Source organism: Anoplophora glabripennis, unplaced genomic scaffold (assembly GCF_000390285.2).
Source record: "Anoplophora glabripennis isolate ALB-LARVAE unplaced genomic scaffold, Agla_2.0 scaffold1965, whole genome shotgun sequence".
NCBI classification, from domain to species: Eukaryota; Metazoa; Arthropoda; class Insecta; order Coleoptera; family Cerambycidae; genus Anoplophora; species Anoplophora glabripennis.
Genome location: NW_019418042.1, coordinates 1 through 21,050, shown reverse-complemented (window position 1 = coordinate 21,050; position 21,050 = coordinate 1). Strand labels below are relative to the sequence as shown.

The 21,050-nt window shown below is 32.1% G+C and overlaps 1 protein-coding gene across 1 annotated transcript in view; it reads left to right on the top strand.

Moving 5' to 3' along the window:
- LOC108916459 (rab GTPase-binding effector protein 1) overlaps window positions 1–14,112 on the top strand; it is a gene marked incomplete at its 5' end in the record, with an annotated part of 15,493 nt that extends 1,381 nt beyond the window's left edge. The window contains 4 exons of the mRNA XM_018722717.2: window positions 514–701; window positions 10,771–10,906; window positions 11,981–12,097; window positions 13,750–14,112. Coding sequence (XP_018578233.1) covers window positions 514–701; window positions 10,771–10,906; window positions 11,981–12,097; window positions 13,750–14,022 — 714 coding nt within the window. The remainder of the gene's footprint in view (window positions 1–513; window positions 702–10,770; window positions 10,907–11,980; window positions 12,098–13,749) is intronic.
- Window positions 14,113–21,050: the final 6,938 nt, after the last annotated feature.

Here is a 21,050-nt window from a genome sequence, read left to right as displayed (position 1 = left end):
CTTACCCTTTTTGAGTTATCTTGAAAAAGCCCTTTGTTTTATCTTTTTCCACCCTTGGCCGGGGGTTGAACAAAAAATTACTCTCACTTATTGTTATAATATACCTTAAACTAACTCATATCAAAAATTCAGCCAAGTTGGCAAAATTTCGATTTAAAGGCTTAGTTAATTGGACTATTTGTAATCATTTGAGATGTATACATTTTTCTTAACTAGTCATCAGGATCTTTATATAACGGATAGATGGACTGCGCCATATATATTTTTAATTTTTTTTTTTTAGCAGGGCTATTTTAAGTAGAATAGAAATCTGTGAGTCAGAACAATCTGTGCAAATTGTACTTTGCTATGTATGGTTTGCTAAAATTACATACTTAATTTTTTGTATAATTTATTTTACCTAAAATGTAGGTAATTAAAAAATTAATATTAGAAAATATAAAATGTAATCATTTTTGTAAATTATAAATATATAAAAATATGATAAACACATTGTAAAAAATTGTGTTTTAGGAATTACATGAGGTAGTTCTAAAAAATCATCAAGAACTAATAATAGCAAAAATTGGAAAAGAGGCTGCAGAAGAGAAAGTGAATAATCTGCAATCAGACATCATGCTTTTAAGGGATCAAATAACTAATGATCAACATGAAAGAAAGGGCATTGAAGAAACTTTGGACCAAGAGATAAAAACTTTAAGGTAAAATTTGAATTTATGACAAAATTTTATCAAATCATAAATTTGCTTAAAAGATGATGAAAGTACTTAGCAAATTTATAATAATAGTAATAATAATAATAATAATAATAATATGTAATAATAATATACATATTTATAACAAAGATTTAGGCAACCTGGTGGCGCCGTTCGATTTTACTCGCTCTTCCACGTAACCACCAGAAAAATAAGTAATTGGAAATAAATAGTATATCGAAATTTTTTTAGATGTTTGCGAAAAGATGATGCAGTGGAGGTATTTTTAATATTAATATCGATTCTATTATACAGCTTTGCGGCATTGTAGGAAAAAGATTTTCCATACTCGGCATAATGATGCCTCGGGATAGTATGCAGATTCCGGAATCTTGTGGTGCGACCATGAATAACATTACGTTTCACAAGCTTGTCATGTAAATATGCAGGAGATTTGTTTTCATTAACTTTATAAATCAGGGAGAACAAACGTAGATCATACTGTTCGCTTAATTTGAGCCATTGAGACTCTTGATAACATGGTGTTACAATTACATGGTCGAATTTTTTCAAACCGAATGAATACCTTAAACAATTGTTTTGTACTTTCTGTAGAGAATATTTGTCAGAATGTAATAACCAAGACCAGTAGACACAATAACTTAATGACGACATAACTAAGGTTTCACATAATTTTAATTTAATTTCTTTGCAAAGAGAGTCTTTATGCATATAAAGTAACTTCAATTTCCCATAAGACTTTTTAACCAAATAGTTAACATGACTCTGAAACCTTAAGTTAACGTCTGGATATACGCCCAGGTTTTTACAATCTTGAGGTTTTATTATTTTACCATTTAAAAATATCTGAAAATCACGTTGCACTCTAATTTTTTGTCTCTGTTTACCAAATAAAAGTAACTGTCTTTGTTTCATTAAGAATGAATTTATGAACAATACAAAAATTAGACATTAAGGGTTTTTTGGCGAGCCAAACCACATCAAACCCGGTTAGCTCGAGTTTGATTGTGTTAAGAGTTTGAGTTAACATTTGACAGAACTCGCAAAAATTCTTTTGGTTTGGATATCTAATCAATAATAAAATCGTAATCTATAATCTATGATAGTGCTCGTAGCTCAAGTTGTTTGATTATTTCTTATATACTATAGTTGTTATTCCTAATTTGAAATGCACATCCATGAAAGAACGTTAATGTATGGATGGTTATTAAATCAAAATGGGTTTACCTTGTTCACAAATATTATCTATTCCAACGCAAATGTATCGTCTAAAAGGAAGTTAATAAAGATCTATACATTACAATATAGAAAATGCATATCTACCATCTTATAAACGATTAAAGTTATTTGGATCCTCGATTACTATTTTTTTATTATCAATTTTAAATATTACTTTGTATTTTTTGCATAGTGAATCCTTTACCAATTTTTTTTATTTTCAACTTATACCTATCCAAACCTCTAAAAAACGAAGTAGTGGCTAGGTACAATGGTACAAAACAGAAAATAAATAAACAAAGATAGAAATATTAACTTAAGATCCAAACCAACCCACAAATCCGGTTTGATGGTTTGGCAAACTCTGCCAAACCGGGTTAACTACATTTCTTGCCAAACCGGGTTAACTACATTTCTTGCCGAAACGTCAAACCGCAACAAACTATAGTTAACCGAGTTAGCGGTTTTCTCGCCAAAAAACCCTTATTGACTTTAAATCAGCATTAATTCTATCAATCGCATTATTCATTTCATTTTTTGCATATTCCAAAAGTACCCTTTAATTAGTTAGTATGCCAAAAATCAATTTTTTGTTTCAACGAGAAATGTGTGAAATAAATTAATGAAAACAGAGCGTGGAAAAACGTTGAGCAACCATTGCCTGACGTCATAATACCAGTACGGGCGACTGGCAGAGCATTCCGCTCGCGCTCGCTCTCATCCCATTCTGTGTTGATACATACGGTGTGTGGTTCGCTTTGCAGTTTCGTTAATCATTGTTTTTATGTCTAAATGGGTCGAAACCGAGGATTGTACAAATATTGTATAGTTCCAGGCTGCAAAAGTACCTGCAGGATCGACTCCGAATAAAATATTTATTTCATTACCGAAAAATGAAAAGTTTGTGTGATGTTATCTACGGTTTTCCCAGCCACGGTATGCAACTCAAAACCACCTTCGTTTTTCTTTGGTTGCACATCTAGGGAGTTGTAAAATATTATTATTTGAACATTTAGAGCACAATTTTCAACTTTATGCCGGAAAAAAATTCTACCCCATCTAATTATTCGTGTTCACAAAAAATTTGAAAAACGTTATGCTATAAGCAGTTAAGAACCACTCTCGTTTTTCTTTGGTTGCCCATCTAGGGGGTTGTAAATATTATTATTTGAACATTTAGAGCAGAATTTTAAAATTTATGCCGAAAAAAAAATTTCTACCCCATCTAAACGTACCCGTTCACAAAAATTTCGAAATACGTCGGCGAGAGGGACCTATAAGCAACTCAGAACCACCCTCGTTTTTCTTTGGTTGCCCGTCTAGGATATTATTATTTAAACATTTAGAGCACTTTTCAAATTTATGCCGAAAAAAAAATTTCTACCCCATCTAAACATTCCCGTCCACAAAAATTTCGAAATACATGGCAATAATAATATTTCACAACCCCCTAGACGGGCAACCAAAGAAAAACGAGGGTGGTTCTGAGTTGTTTCAAATATTAGTCAAAGTACTACTGGCACATACACGTCGTCGCATACATCCACAAGTACCGAGTCTAGTACGTTGGATACATTTGTATGAAAATGGAACGTAAAAGAAAATGTAGAAAAGCGAACCATTTACGTCATTGAGAAAAATCCGAAAATGTATTTAGGTATTCCAAGTCATTCTATGTTTATAATAAATATGTTGTGTGAAAAATGCATTTCAACAAAACTTGATGTATATCTCTTATACACTCTCTATTTATACACTTTTTTAAGATATATTTAGGTGGTTAAGTACTATCAGAAAATGAAAGAAAAAGTTTAAAATTATATATCACTGAATGTGCCTATTGCAGCTCACAAACGAAGCAAAATTTCGCTATAGTTCATAGGAAAAATTATTTAGAGAATTGAATTTCCCTTGGAAATAGCTTATTTAAAAAAAAGCAAAAAATTTGATTTTCTGATTTTTTTTTACTTTTTTGCCTCTAATTTTTTTTGAGTAAAGATAGGTATAGGCATTGCTTCATAGAAAAAAAAGTAGATAAAATTTTCTTCAAAACAAGAGGTTGTAAAGTATTTTTGGATGAAAATTGACTGATATATGGCCACTCAAACTTAGCCAATTTTTCGATTTTCTTCGCGTTTACCCTCATACGTTTTAATTCTCATTTTTGCAAAAAAGGAAGGAAATAGACGTTCAAGGATTTTCATCACATGACTTGTTCGGGTCATTAAAAATTAAATACCGAAATTTTGCTTCGTTTTCGTGCTATATTTAAAAAACTGCAAAAGTACATTTACACCCCTGTCTTCAATTTCAACCCTCTAATTTAATAGCACCCTGCGGTTTTTTCATTTTTACTTTGAACAAATCGTGATGAAAATCCTTGAACGTTGTATTTCCTTCCGTTTTTGCAAAAAATGGGAATTAAAATGTATAAGGGTAAACACGACGAAAATCGAAAAATTTTCTAATTGAGCGGCCATATATCAGTCAGTTTTCATCCAAAAATACTTTACAACCACTTATTTTGAAGAAAATTTTTAAATAAGCCATTTCGATGGGAAATTCAATTCTCTAAATAATTTTTCTTATGAACTATACTTACCAAAATTTTGCTTCGTTTTCGAGTTACAATTAAAAAACTGAAAGGGGTGCATTTTCACCCCTATCTCCAATTTCCACCCTCTAATTTAATAGCACTACACGGTTTTTTCATTTAAAAGTACCATTTGAATGATTCATATCTTGAATGTCATAGTTCCTTATAAAATCCTATATTCAATAGCCTATACAGTCGGGCGTATGGAATAAGAAGGGATTAAACAATTTTGGGAATGTCACTCGAGATTGTCGTAACCACAAAGCTTCTTTGGAACATACATGTACGGTGTGCGTTAATGTTCGCAGAAGTCCACAAGCCGAACTAATATTTCTATTTTTTATAAAATCTAAATGAAAATCCTTCTCATGAACGTCAATTTTTCGGTAATATTGCAAATGCAACAAAAATTTACAGATTCATTTAAAGCCGTTTGACCTTGAAAATTTGAAAATTTTTTGCCAGCGGCGCTTTTTTTTTCATTTTAGTCAATCAGTGAATATGCTTCACCTATTCTCAACGTCACGAGCCGCCACTGCTAAATAGGTATCCAAATCCGCAGTATAAATAGAGAATAAAGGAGGACCTAAAATGCTTCCCTGGGGTACTCCTTTCCGAATAATTTTGAAATCAGAGTATTGACCAGAGCATACTACTCGTTGACGCCTGTCACATAAGTAATTTTTGAAAAATAAGGTTGGTACATTACCGGCGCCAAAGTGTTTAAGTTTTTGGATAAGTAAATTATGGTCTAAGGCAGGGGTCGGCAAGTAATTTTAGGTGGAGTCCGAATACTTTAGAAAAATTTTAATGAGGTCCAGAAAAAAAATCAAATTTCTTACACATTTTTTGTTTTAATTTGCACTCACAAAATAATATGAAATACAATAGATAGGCACATTTGTATTCAAAAATCAACGGGAGAAATTACATTTGCGGTCTTGAGTCAGTTTTTTTAAACTACTACCCATTAAAAAATGGTAAGGGTGGCACTCAAATGTATTGTTATCTATAGAAAAATATTTTTTTAAATAATTTGAGTAATTATACTTTAAAAAAATTTTTGTCGGTCCAGTTTTTTACCTTTCGCGGTCCGAATCTGAACCGCGGTTCGCCAGTTGCCAACTGCTGGTCTAAGGTATCAAATGCTTTACTTTGGTCAAGCAGAATTATACATGTATTATAATTGTTATCATTCGATTTAAATATGTTGTCAGTAACATCTAGAAGAGCTGTTTCAGTGCTGTGATGCTCCCGAAACCCAGATTGATGGGAAGGTACCAGTTTATTCTTTGTAAGAAAATTATTAAATTGCTCAAATATAATTTTTTCTAAAACCTTAGACAGAATTGGTAGTATGCTGATTGGTCTAAAGTCAACTAAATCCGATGAACTGCAAGTTTTAGGTATAGAATGTATATTAGCATCCTTCCAGATATCAGGAAATTCACCAGAAGACAAACATTTGTTAATTGTGAAAGTAAAATAATCAGATATATGCGGAAAAAATAGCTCTAACATTTTTACATTCATACCGTCTACGCCTTTAGCGTTAGACTGTAGCTTACTTATAATAGTATTCACCCTTACACTGTCCACTTGACTAAATTCGAAACACTCAATGACATTGGTGTGTCTTGTTTTATACTTATCTAGAAAATTTTTTATATTAGGATCTAAATTATCCGATAGATTTGGTATAATATTTATGAAAAATTTATTAATTGTATTTACATCTTCAAAGGGACATAGTAAGTTTTTATTTTTAAGATTTAAATGTTTCATTGAGGCCCAAAAACTTTTTGGATCAGTCTTAAATTTATGCTGCAGATATGCCTTTTTTCAACCTTAACAGATCTGTTTACAAAATTACGCATTTCTTTATACTCTGTCCAATTTTGTTCAGGTTTATTTTGTTTATATTTAATTAGAGCTCTATCTCTAAGTTTCATGATTTTTTTTAAACTACTTGTTAAGTCATGGAGCAGGTGGTTTAGTGAATCTGGATGTTCTATAAGGAGCATGTTTGTCAAGCAGGCTGTTGCATTGACTATTTATGAAGAAAATCATTTCATTGGCTGAATTAAAAGAGTAAATATCATCCCAGTTACTACTTAATAAATCAGTAAGAAAGTTATTGTATGAGAAATTGGAAAAATCTCTATAAGTACGTAATGTTGGTTTTTTCTTGTCCTTTTTCAGTTTAATTTTATGTGTCACAAGTGAGTGGTCGGAAATACCTGATATTTTTATTACATGAGAGTCAGAAATTAGATCAGTGTTATTAACAATTATACCTATATGTGTCGGTTCAGAGATAATTTGTGACAGATTATATTTATTTAGAAAACTAGACATTAATGTGTGATTTTCAAGCATGTTAATATTAAAGTCACCTCCAATAAAAACATAATCATAAACTGGAAGTACAGGAACTATGACATTTTCAATCTCTTCTAGACACGACTGCAAATTATTATGTGGCGGCCTATATACTGTTCTGAAACAGACGCTCTTACCTGATATTTTGGATGATATCCACAATTGCTCTACAAAATTATTTTCTGGAATTTTTATTACTTTAGTCTTGACAGACGCTTTGACATAAAAAGCAACACCACCTCCCTTACTGCCTCTATCACTTCGTATGATTTTGTAACTCGGAATAGTTAATCCATAGTCAGGTATCGCTGAGTCAAGCCATGTTTCTGATAGCCCCACTATATCATAAGATTCGCTTAAAACAAATTCTGAAATAAAAGAAAATTTAGCACATAATGAATGTATGTTTAAATGCGAAAAATGTATGTAGTTGTTATTCATCCCTATAATACGCATTTCTAACCCTCCGACAACCAAAAGTTACAATCAGGAAGTAATAAAGTTACGTTTAACAAATAAATGTAAATAAATTGCCATGTGAGATAATATAACATATTGAATAAAAATTTTAAATTTGAAAAGGAGAGAAAAAAACTGAAAGAAAAGAAAAAGTACAAAAATCAGTTTCATTTTTAATTATTAATATTAATAGATAGTTTAATCATGAACGTTATGTTCTTAGTTTTCTTATTGCGGTTATAGAACATGACTTAATTGCACATAGTTAATATACCCTGTTAAAATCGGATCAAGCAATCCATAATCACAAATTTGTATAGGAATTCAAATTAAGTCTATAATTTTTTTCTAAAATTTAAGATGAAACCATATGCACTTTGACACCTTCACTTTCATGAAGCGTAAAATCTATGTTTATAATTGGTTTTGAAATGTTTGTGCATGCTGTTAATGGAGTGGCGGATCGTGACATTGTGAATAGGTGAGGCCCATGGCTTTTTCTACTAGGCGGAAGAAAGAATAAAAAAATTTTTTAATTTTCAAGGTCAAATGACTAAATGCATTGGAAATTTTTAGTTGCATTTATAATATTATGGAAAACTATTTTATTAATCCGCTCCCAACTAATAAATAGGAATAAATTTCCACGTAATTTTTTATTATGGAGATCTTCGCCAATAGCCTTACTATAACTGTAAATTAAAAAATTATATTAATAATAATATCAGAACTTTAAAAATTGTATTAGTGGTTTTTAAATCTGTTTAGAGCAGTAGTTTACGTCATCACATCTTGAAAGAGGCGTTTCAAGAGATAAAAAATATCATGAGAGCGATTCAGTATTACCTACCTATATTGATAATATAATAGGTATCTACTAAATTACGTTAAATTTAGTCTTACTTTGTATTATCCTTCACACTGATATCAGACACTACCTGCATACTATGCGGCGCATACATTAACCGCGAACTGAAACTACAAGCCACTTTAAGCGGGCCTGAATTCCCCCATAAATCATGTTATTTTAACTGCCTCGCGTGGAGGGGGAACTGTAGTATATTGTAGGCAAGTGTGATGCGCCTACAAGCAAAGAAATTCTGGCCTCACTGTGATGGGCCCCACCAGGTGGAGACTAGTGCCGATGGAAACGGCGTGTGGTGAGATATTTAATATTCAAACAATTATTTTATACTGTTATTTTGACTTAACAAATGTAATAGGTAATTGGAAATTAGTTTACTTAACTGTTTATTTAGGTTAATAGTAGAATAGTAGGTATTAAAATATATGGTGTGAGAGCCAAATTTTACAGTGAGGCCCAGCCTCAGTTTCTTCATACGATGAGCCGCCACTGTGTTAATGCAAAGCATTTACAAATTAATTATTCTTATTAAATGTTCATGTATTCGTAGACTTTGAAGTAAATTGCATATTATAAAAAAATCGTAGGCATAGTTACATTTTGCAAAAGGAGTTGCCCCTATATCTATGGCACTGATAATTGAAATGCGGAATTTACTACCTCAGCTTTGTAAATAGTAAATGTAAGTATGACTACGAAGGTGGTCCCAGAAGTACCCGACCCAACAAAGAAAACACAAAAATTTTGGAAAAAAATATATTTAGTTTTCAACATAATCTCCTTTCAGCTCTATATACTTTTCTCAGCGATGTTCAATAAGTTCGATACCCTTTTTATAATAAGAACTGTCTTGCTCCTCAAAATAGCCATTAACTGCCGACATCACTTCTTTATCGTTGGAAAATCTTTGACCACTGAGCCATTTTTTCAAGTTTAGGGACAGAAAATAATCCGGCTAAATCTGGCGAATAGGGTGCATGATGTAGCAATTCAAACTTTAATTCATTAATTTTGGTCATTGCAATAACGGATGTGTGAGCTGGTGAATTTGTCTCTATTTTCACAAATTCACTGAAAACGTTCACTATTGATGGCTGTCAAACAAATACTAAACAACATGGCGTCTTCAAACTTGAAACATATGCTTTATAGATTGTGTACTTCCTAATACAGTGATATTTTTCAAACAACTACCGCCATCTCTAGGTCAGGCCGGGTACTTCTGGGACCACCCTCGTATATCAAATTTTGTGAAGCTGAAATATTTAAAAAATAATAGATTGAAAAAATTTGACAATACACCAATGGTGGCTCGTGACATTGAGAATAGGTGAAGCATATTCATTCATTGACTAAAAAGAAAAAAAAAAGCGCCGCTGGTGAAAATTTTCATATTTTCAAGGTCAAACAGCTTTAAATGAATCTGGAAATTTTTAATTGCATTTGTAATATTACCGAAAAACTGACGTTTGTGAGAAGGATTTTCATTTAGATTTTATAAAATAGTTTGGCTTGTGGACTTCTGCGAACATTAACGCACACCGTACATGTATGTTCCAAAGAAGCTTTGTTGTTACGACAGCCTCACGTGACTCCCAAAATTGTTAAATCTCCCCTTATTCCACACGCCGGACTTTACACCCACAATTAAACATGACGTACAAAAAAGTTTTTTTTAAATGAACACTTCCACACAACCACTTACACTCCGAATACCATTCATTCCGAAACTTTCGAACGTACACGTTGTCTTTTGACTTCCCCTTTTTTCCATATCGAGAAAATAAAGCACAGGTCTCTCGCAATATAAGAAATCCTTTTTGTCCTCAATTTTCCATCTGGAAAATGGCATTTTCAATAAAATACATGCTGGATCATACATAGGAAACATTTTTACAATTATTATACAAAACAAATATTAACAAAGAACCATTATAATCGTGCATTGGGCGACACGTATCGTATAAACTGTTAAAGGCACTGGCACTAGTGGCACTACTGGCAGGCAGGCGATGGGCGATGTTGGGCTGGATGCTGCTTCTATTTCTGCGTCACTCGTTCCCCCATGCCGTACTTTGTTGTCATGACAACCGCCGTAAACAACGCTACGAAGAGAAGCAGAGTACAACTAATTTCAATCTGCGTCACTTGCGTATACTATACGTTGTACGGTCCGAGGTTGATGTTCGAGCTCAATGAAGGCAATGTTTCTATAGAAGGCGTTTACCGCGCAACTATTCTGTTTATTTGTGCGTATTAAACAAACACACACAATACATTTTCAATATAGAATTATACATAAATTATAAAATTTACATAAAATTAAAAATAATTTTAAATTGCACAACCAAACGGAAATTTTAGGTGAAGCGATGTGTCATTTGCGTCACCCGATAAGCCGCCACTGCAATACACATCTTGGAAACAGTACATTTCTAAATCATGGTTTATATAAACTCTTTTGCATATATTTGCTTGAATATCCTCTTAAAATTTGTGCATTTTCTTAAGCTGTATCAACTTTTTTACTTTAGGAAATATATTGATCAGTTAGAGAAGGAAAAGAAACGATTTATAATAAATCAAGAGAAATTATTACATTCAGAAAAGGCCAATCAGCAGGTGCTTCGGGAACAAAATGAAAAACTGGAAGAACTGAATGAAACAATTGTAAGTAAAAAACTGTCATGAAAATGTTTTTATGCACATATATAATTTTGTATTCCATAAATTTTTTGACCTCGATGAAAATAAATTAATATCCATATATTTCAAATATGTCTGGTTTTACACATACTGACATTTCAATTTATATAAGGCTAGGTACTATAAATAAATGTTACTTATCAGTAGTGCTGTCAGAACTGAGCCACAGAACATTGTTTGCAATACACCACCATAAACACCAACAGATAGGAATTAATTATGCAACATCCACACGATAACAAAGACAACAGTATATTAACATGATGTGAACAATTTCTTTTACGATTTTAGTTGTCTTTTAATGAATAATTGTATGTAATTATATCGAGCATAGCTAAAAGTCAGCAAACAATTTATACTATACTGACTACAAAAAAAAAAAATTACACACATATAAAAAAACGCGTAAACCTTCTGACTCAATTTATGTTTGTATCTTCATACTGATTGCATGTAGCCTACCATTTGATATAGTTAATAATGAAACATCCACACAACAACCGTACATCCATACAACCCCGAGTGGAAATTACTATGTCGGATCATCTTGGAAGTAGATTATTTAATTATGGAAATATTACATCATTAGTCAAAGATGTGTAAAACAATTTACGTGTTTTACAATGATAAATGTTATAATCATTGTTCACTTTATTTTGTTGACGATCCGCACCCCATTGGTGCACGGCCAATTATGACAGCTTTACTTATCATTTTTATTCCAGGAAAAAACAAATTATATCTAATTTCTTAAGAAAACTTTCCGATACATTTTCAGTATAATTTTGTGCTTCCTATTTTTTCTCAAGAATTAATAGAAATTAACTACTTTTCATACTCTTCGGTAATTGTTTCATCATTTTTTTTGTAAATTATTAGTTACAAATTTCTTTGAAATTCAAAACCAAACAGAAAAAATCTATAGCTTTCTACTTTCCTCAAGATTAAAAGTATATTTTCTCGGAGAGTAATATATTGTTTAAAATTCTTAAAACATATGGAATTTTTAAAATACATTATTTGTTTTACTATTTTCAGAAAACATTGGAGAAGCAGAATAGTGAATTGAAAACGAGGGTGTGTTCACTCCAGCAAGAATTAGACACCACTGAAACTGTTCAAAAAGATTTCGTAAGGTTGTCCCAAAGCTTACAGGTTAGTAATAATACAAACAGCCTATAAATCAACTGTCAAGCTTCTACAGTTTGTTAATGAAAACTTAAAAAAGAAAATACTTAAGATAACCTGTTGATAAGGTCTTTTTTAAACGTTCATTCATCTGGATAGTTTTGGAACAGAGCACTTAGATTTACAATTTTTCATATTATCGAGAAACTAAACCAATTCTGACTACAATGATTTTGGATTAACGTATTCGTAGTACAGAAGTTGTACAGAGCCTTCATAAATGATTACAAGCCACGTGACTGCCGAGCGTAGGCAACCAACATTGCACGAATGGTACTGCCAAATAAAAATCTTTAAATCTTATCGTCACCAATATTACTGATTCATTAACAACGAACAAACCGTTACGTCTATGCTCGAGATACTGCAGTAGTTTATAAGCATCCATTGGCATCAAACATGTTACAAAACAATCGACCTTTTTAGTAGTGACATCACATATGCCAAATAATGGGCAACCCCCTAGTGCACATTGTCATGAAGAATTTCTCAATATTTTTACTATATCGATTTTCGACCTTATGTACTTTGGACATAAGTGCCAAAAAAATTGCTTCTTTGACATTACCTTAAATATCGCGATATTCTGGCAATCTGTTACTGAACATGCACATTAAAGTTAATTTCATGTAAGCGAAATAGCCTCGCAACAGGATATCATTCAAGAAAGGTTTGGTTGTGGTTAAGAGCACGTCTACAGGGTCGGAAAGTACCGATGGTCCATCTGCCGTTACGTGAGAGCGATAAAGTAAGTCATAGAAATCCGTGCGATAGAGAAAGATGGCTATAATGAAGGCGTCTAATAGTCACCGCCCATTTCGCCCTTCGTCAAATAAGAAGTGGATCTTATTTGTGGAAGGGCCAAACGGGCGGTGACTATGAAACGCCTTCATTATAGCCATCCTTCTCTATCGCATGGATTTCTATGTCTTACTTTATCGCTCTCATGTAACGGCAGATGGACCATCGGTACTTTCCGAACCTGTATAATAAACCACTTGAAGAAAAAACACTTGATAAACACACTGACACAGTACAACATCAAGAAAAACAATAAAAACACTTAGTAGAACTAGAAAATGCCAAGATTAAACAAAACAAGAGAAAATACGCTAATGATGACAGCGATAACATATAGACAAGATCTCACCTGCGTATAAGGCTATTCATTCCGAGCATGAGCATTGGGAATATAACAAGGCTAATGTTAAATTTTTACTTTATTTAAATTTAGGAATATTCTTTTATATTGTTTTTTGTAAGTTTTAAACACATTAGTCTATCTATTTTACGAAACATGTGTTGGTTGTTTTTAAATACTTCCAAATCCTTGTAGAAATAAGTTAATTTGAAGTTAATTTTTATAATATCTATGTAAATAGTACACAAGGGTCAGATTCGGTCTGTACAATTTCAACTATGACAATTTGTTGCGTGTTGCCTAAATATGTTATGTCACACTAAAAGAGTATTGCAGAAAAAATATTGTAGTCATGCAAAACTCATGATTTTCGAACTTTATTGGCTTACGTCAAATGCTAAAAACATTTATTTTTGCACTAATTACATAACTAAGTATTTTGTTATTACATTGCATTTATTTTTATAACTATGTGTAGGTACAATTAGAAAAAATTCGGGAATCTGATACTCAGGTTCGATGGCAACATGAAGAAGATGTTGAAGAGTGCCCAACATGTCACTCTGGTTTTTCCTCTTCAAAACGTAAGCAGCATTGTAGACATTGTGGTCAAATATTCTGTCAGCCCTGTCTTTCTCGGACAGTATTGTCTGGTCCTAATAGTCGTCCATCAAAGGTTTGTGATGTTTGTCACACCTTACTAGTCAAATCATCTGCACCCTATTTTAGTGAAGCACCTCCAATGACCTGAGATTAAAGATTTAGTTTTAAATAATAATTGTTAATGTTGAATTATATATTCCTTTATCTGATATATTGTATTTAAATCATTAAATTCGCATTTCACCTTACATCGTTTTTGTTTTGTCCAATCTTTCTTTTATGAAATAAGAACATCTATTTCTTTTAATAAAATGTCTCAATGTAATAATTACTTGTATATAAGTAAGAAATTAAAACAATATTAAATCTTCAGTGGTTTCATAATTACATTGTGCACAAAGTACAATTTGATTTAAAAAAAAAGTTTGTTGTCAATAGTCAAATAAGGGTGTCTGAAATGTATTAGTCGTTAGGGGCTTTGTGTCTCGGTTAACACATTAATGCTCAAAATCGGATTTTCGAGGTAGGTATCTTTAATCTAAGGGCACCATTGCTCCCAGGCAAAGAATCAAATCAATTCTACTAGACTACGTTTTTTGAAATGCTCTTTCAGATGGTGCCCATAGAATTTAAAAAAAAAAATTCAGCCCGCCAAACTTCTAATCCAAACAGCAATTTTTTTACAATTTCCAATCTTTATACTGTGTTTTGAAGACTTTATCCCTAAGGTACATGCCTTAAACCAATGTAAACGTTGCATAAAATTACTCAACTTAAATAATCCATGACGTGGATTTAGTCACTTGATGAGTCAAAATGGTGGCTGATTTTACAATGGTTTTACTTGAAAACAGAGGGTTTTCATGGAAAATCTCAAGAAACAAAAAAGCCTTAAGCATGGGATAGATGTTTCGTCATGCACATCAATTTGCTTGTGCAAACTTAAGTTGTACGATTTATCGTTGCGTTAGTGCTGATAAGTTGGCAGACTTATTTAATCTGTACAGACAATTGTTGGACTTGAGTGAAATCAAACCTGCCAGATATTTTTGCTGTGTGTACAGACTTGTCTAATGGCTAGTTGTAATGTCTTGTGGTTCTTGCAACTTATATGTAGTCTTCTTCTATACAAGGAAAATCCATGCCTTTAATTGGTAAAATCCAAAGAGTATTCAGAGAGACAAAAAAAATGCTGTGTATGAGATACTAATAGAAAAGTTAAAAAAGGTAGATCCCTCAGCCAATAAAGATGCGGTAATAAAAAGAATCAATTCATTGCGCACTTGTTTTCAAAAAGAGTACGAAAATTAGGAAATTGCACTCTGGCATGGATGCAGAAGATGTGTATAACCCAAGTCTATGGTCTTGGAATGTTTTCCTGTATTTATTTTCTTTTTTCTTGCTACAACGGCAAGAGTAGTCACACACAATAACAGCTCATCAGCCATATTGATTTTTATAACTGAATGCAAATTGATGCAACAAAACTGAATAGTTAGAGGTCAAATGACGATTTAGTCTTGCCATACAATTTAAGTTTGTGCAAGTAAGTTGGTGTGCATAACGGAGCGTCTGTCCCGGGCTCTAGAGTTTGCTAGAGATCATGTCAGATTTTCTCAAAATTTTTTGGTTCATTTTTCAAATTTTCGACATGGCCAGTTTTGACAGAATTGATGGTCTCAGTAAAAAAAGGGAAAAACTCTGGTCTTCCTCTTTCAATTCTGGATATGTTTATAACTTTCATCTCTCGAATACTGTTCAAAATTTGGTCAAAAATGATCAAACTTTGCAGTAAGCATTTTTCAAAAAAGATTTTAAAGGTATATTTATGATGCGCAAGGATAATGAATTAGCTGCAAAGGAATGAAAATCAGGTTTACATGTTCTATATATACTTATTAAACCAAATCAATCATAGAAATTTTCATCTGATTCTGAAATTGAAGAATGATCCATACCAGAAGAATAAATGCTGGTGGTATTGAGTGAAATGAAAAACAGTTACTAACTTCGTGTTGCACTAGTTCTTATTTGTCCTAATTAGTACTTACCTATATCTGTATTTATGTATTGTGTAATATTGCTAAAAGATGAATGTGCACAGATGTGTTGTATGAGAGTTGGAATGAAAGTTCCTACAACGGAGAATGTTTATATTAGGGCTTCCTAAAAATATTGAATACTATTTTTTTTTTTTAACCAAACATGATATCATCGAGTATATTTACTTTATATAACAAGTGTAGCTAGCTTATATAACCAATGATGCACAAGATTTTTCTCATTTTTGCAATTTATCTTATGTCAAGATTCTATTATCTGTGGGTGGTCAAGATAAGCTGAAATATCAAAATTTCAACTTACCTGAATTTTTTATATAAGTTAGTTTGAGGTATATACTAACAATAAGCGACAGTAATTTTTTTTTCAACTCCCGACCAGGGGTGGAAAAAGATAAAATACAGGGGTTTTTCAAGATAACTCCAAAGGGGTAAGAGCTAGAAAAAAAGTTTCTTATAAAAGTGGTAGAACATAAAATTCTACATAAAAATGGTCTATTGACTTTTTCTTGTACTGTTAAAATTAACAGTTAGGGTGGCTAGAAGTTAAGAGATGATTTCAGATATTTAAAAAAATCAACAAAAATGAATGAATTTTATAATTTTTTTTTTCAATCCTCTAAAAAGTGTAAACTTTCTTTTCAGAGAAGTAGATATATTTTTTAATTTTTAATAAAAAAAAGTATTTAATTTCAATTTTTTTGCCATTAATTTTTATGATTTAACACAAACTATTTTTTTCTATGCCATTCAATTGATTATTTATAACATGAAAAGTTGCTTTCGAAATTTTGTTTTACAACAAAGGTAAAAAATTCGCTTTGTGAAATTGATATAACTATTTTATTAAAAATTTAAAAATATATATCTGAAAAGATAGTTTACATTTTTTAGAGTAGATTGAAAAAAAATTATAAAAATCATTTATTTTTCTGCTTATGATTTTTTTAATTTCTGAAATCATACCTTAACTTCTAGTTTCCCTAACTCTGTTAATTTTAAGAAAAACTGAATAGACTATTTTTATGTAGAATTTTATACTCTACAACTTGTATAACAAACTTTTTTTTCTAACTCTTACCCCTTTTGAGTTATCATGAAAAACCCCTATATTTTATATTTTATCACCCTTGGTCGGGGGTTGAAAAAAAAATTTTTGTCACTAATTGTTACTAACGAGCGTTCAAATAAAAACGTGGTCAAGTTGGTTCTGAAAATTTGGACGTAGGGCGTAGCGTTTAGCAAATGAACTTAAACGTCATCTGTCAAAGCGCTATATCGCCGCTATCAATTTGAATATTTTCGTTTTAAAAAGCGTTTAAAATGGTGTTTTCTCAAGAACAAAAAGTGTTTATCATAGAGTCCTACTTTAGAAATGGACGCAAGATTGATGGAATACGGAAGTATTCTATTGAGGAATGTTTCATAGAATTTCAAAATCAATTTCCCGGCGTTGTTGAATACAAAATTTTTCAGTGCAGTTCAGCATTGTGTTAATGTTTTTCGTGAAACGGGCAGTGTAAGAAGAAAAGAAGGAAGCGGCCGACCTAAAAAGCGGACTGAAGAATTAAAAGAAAATGTCCAACAAATAATGGAAAATGCGCCAAGAACTTCTGTACGTGTTTTATCACAAATGGTGGGAGTATCAGTCGGTACCTGCCACACAGTGTTAAAAAAAGATTTGCGTTTGTTCTCCTATCGTTTAACTTGTCAGCAAGAACTTCATGAAGTTGATTTTCCGCGACGGGCTGTATTTTGTGAATGGTTTTTAAACAACTACGGTGAACTTCATAATATCACCTTTTTTTCTGATGAAGCCTGGTTTCATTTAAGTGGTTACGTAAACTCACAGAATATGAGAATGTGGTCTTCTGAAAAACCAGATAACTTTTTTGTCGAGGGCCCTCTACACGCTCAAAAAATTGGAGTTTGGTGTGCTCTCAATCGAAGGAGGATTTATGGACTATTTTTTTTAATGGTACTCTTACTGCGCAAAGGTATAGAGAAGAAATTATCGCTCCTTTTATTAACCAGCTGGAAGAAAACGAAATTACAAACTTTTACTTTCAACAAGATGGCGCAAGGGCACATACGGCAGGCGAGACGATGAATATGTTGAGGGAAGTTTTCCAAAATCGACTAATAAGTCTAAATGCTGAACATGAATTTCCACCGATGTGATATTACGCCGTGTGATTTCTTTTTGTGGCCTTACCTTATAAACCTTATTTTTGAACTGCCTATTCCTGATTTAAACCATCTGCAGGCTCGACTTATAGACAAGATTAATTCTTTGAGGAACAGGTGTGAAAAGTGCTTGGAACAAGGAGGGGGACACTTTCAGCGTTTGCTTTAATTTATTGTTATAACAAGGAGGGGGACACTTTCCGCAGTTCCTTTAATTGTTTGTTATTGTTATCACGATTATTCTTTAAAATAAAGTTATAGTTTAAGTTAATTTAACATTAACGTTATTGAAACTGACAGCTGCTATACAGCTCGTTGAGAAATGAGGTTAAGTTGGTCGCTATAAGCTACTCCCTACGTCCAATGTGTCAGAGCCAACTTCGACCACGTTTTTATTTGAACGCTCGTTATATACCTCAAATTAACTTACATTAAAAATTCAGACTATAAATACAAAGTTGAGAGAAATATGCTAAACAAATATGCAAAAGAGGGTGCAGAATCTTTGTAATCAGAGTGAAAATGTATATAGGTAAACAAGGCGAACTTATAAACATATTTATTTAATGTTTTGTTTTTTGTTTTTTTTTAATAAAAAATGTCTGAAAGTTTGTTGTGATCAGAGGTAGGTAGTTTTTTTTATGGATATCAACACAACGAAAAATTTAAAGTTGTATAATAAATGTCTATTACAAGAATTAATCAAATATTGGTTTAGTAAAATTATTTACTTGTAATATTTTTTATTTCATACTGTACTGTAATGAGTTATTTCCTGGACTCATTTAAGTCCCGGAAATAACTCATTGCAGTACTGAGTCCGGAAAATTTTTACTTCCCGGACTGCTTTAAAAAAACACAATATTCACATTTTTAAAAGATTTTATCTTTAAAACTACAAAATCAAGCCTATAAAAACTAATTATAATTATAATTAACAATAACTGTGCAATGTGAATTTCCTTGCTGCTTTTGTTTTGTTTTCTAAGGAATCTTCAATGTATTGTTTTGCAACAGATGAGCTTCTCCATGCACCATGACGCTTCAGTGTTGATAAATCAGCTCCCGCATTCGCCAAAATAGTGGCAGATGTTCTGCGGAAACAATGCCCCGTATATTTTTCTGGGTGTTCCAACTTCAAATATCCCGCAATTTTTTTGGTGCCCCCCTCCCCCAATGGTATGTATGCCCGCTCTTTGGAAACACATGTTCCTATTCTATAACCCAAAAAAAGAAAATCTTCCTTCATATTTTTAGGTCGGAGCTTAACGTATTCTCTGAATATTTCCAGAAAGTTTATTCCTACATTGTCGTCACTCAATACAGTGAATACCCGTTTTGTATTCATCTTAGAAATGGGAATGGTTATAATTAGTTTGGTGCCACAATCTTCAATGTCTTTTTGGGTCATATGGTATAACTTCTCGCCGACAACCACCAGCAATGCCTATCATTGCGATTACCTGTAACAATAATAGAGAAAATGGTTTAAAACTGATTGTCAAATTGATGAAATTTCGACTAACGAAACCGAGAAATGTATTTTTTGTAATTAATTGACATTGAGTACATATATCATTTAAGATGCACATTGTTTAATTCAAAACTAATGAAAAGGTTAAACTTGTTTACCTTCATCAAAAGATACTCTTCTGATGGGGCTTCCTTCATAAATCTATTAACTTCTTCTCATGAACTTTTGATTTGTTTGCCTGATGACCAACTGCTTGCCTTTTTAAGAGAGCCACCAGTTTTGGATATTTTGAAATATCACCTCCTTCTTTTACCATCAGCATAGACTTGAGCATCGAATATTTTGCCCACATTGTCGCAGGATTCATCTTTTTGGAGATATCCAAGAAGTACGTCAAAAGGATATTCTCATTCAGGCCGTTTTCCACCTTATAGGTTTTTCTCCACACGTTGAAGAGCTGGTATTCCTTCTCATAACGAGCAGAAGACTTCGTAGGCACCAATTTCCTGGTTGCTTCAGCACATTTTAGCTCGATTTCTTCCATTTTTTACGAAAATTATCACAAAATACGCACGGGATGACAAACTGTCAAATTTGTTATTTTTGTTTTTACATCACTAAGCTAAATCAAAAGCTATGCGATAAAACAAGAATCGAAACCACGCTAACACCTACATACAGGCAGGTTATGTAAAATAAAACATTAAAATTTAATTTTTAATACAACACAGAAATAAAACGTATGATACACGGCCGTGAAATGTCATTAACATTAAAGTACTCGTCTAGAAAGTAGAAATTCCTGATCAGTGTTGCCAACACGAGCATTGAGAAATCCGCTAGATCAGTTGTCAAAAAACGCCAGAAAAAAGCCAAATTGTGTATGACATATTGAATATAAATATAAAGAAAACCTACATTTAAAGATCTTTTTTTCCAAATGGCCATATTCAAGTTTCCACTTTTCAATAGAGTAGTATTTGTAAAAATATTTATTTATTTGACTATTTAATCTACAGTGTTAAAGCTAGGAACTTTATGTGGAATTAATCACTAGATTTTAGACTAAGGGTCGTATGACAAAATGCTAAAATTATAACTAATTTCAGTAATTAACTAAGAACTTTTTAATCTTGCATAGTATCATACAGAAACTGCAACAATTTTTGTTGCAATTTGTGTATGATACTATGCAAGATTAAAAAGTTCTTAATTAATTATTGAAATTAGTTATAATTTTAGTATAGTGTCATTTCATACGACCCTAACAAAGTACTGCAACTTGCAACCGTATGTTCCGCTTTGCCCCAAAATAGAGATTTGAAAGATGTCATTTTATGTTTGACGTTATTTAAAATTATAAAAACTCGATAATATTAGAGGTGTCTTTCTTTTAAAAGAACGCCTACAAATTAAAATTATAAATTTTATAAATATATGACTGTACCCAATTAT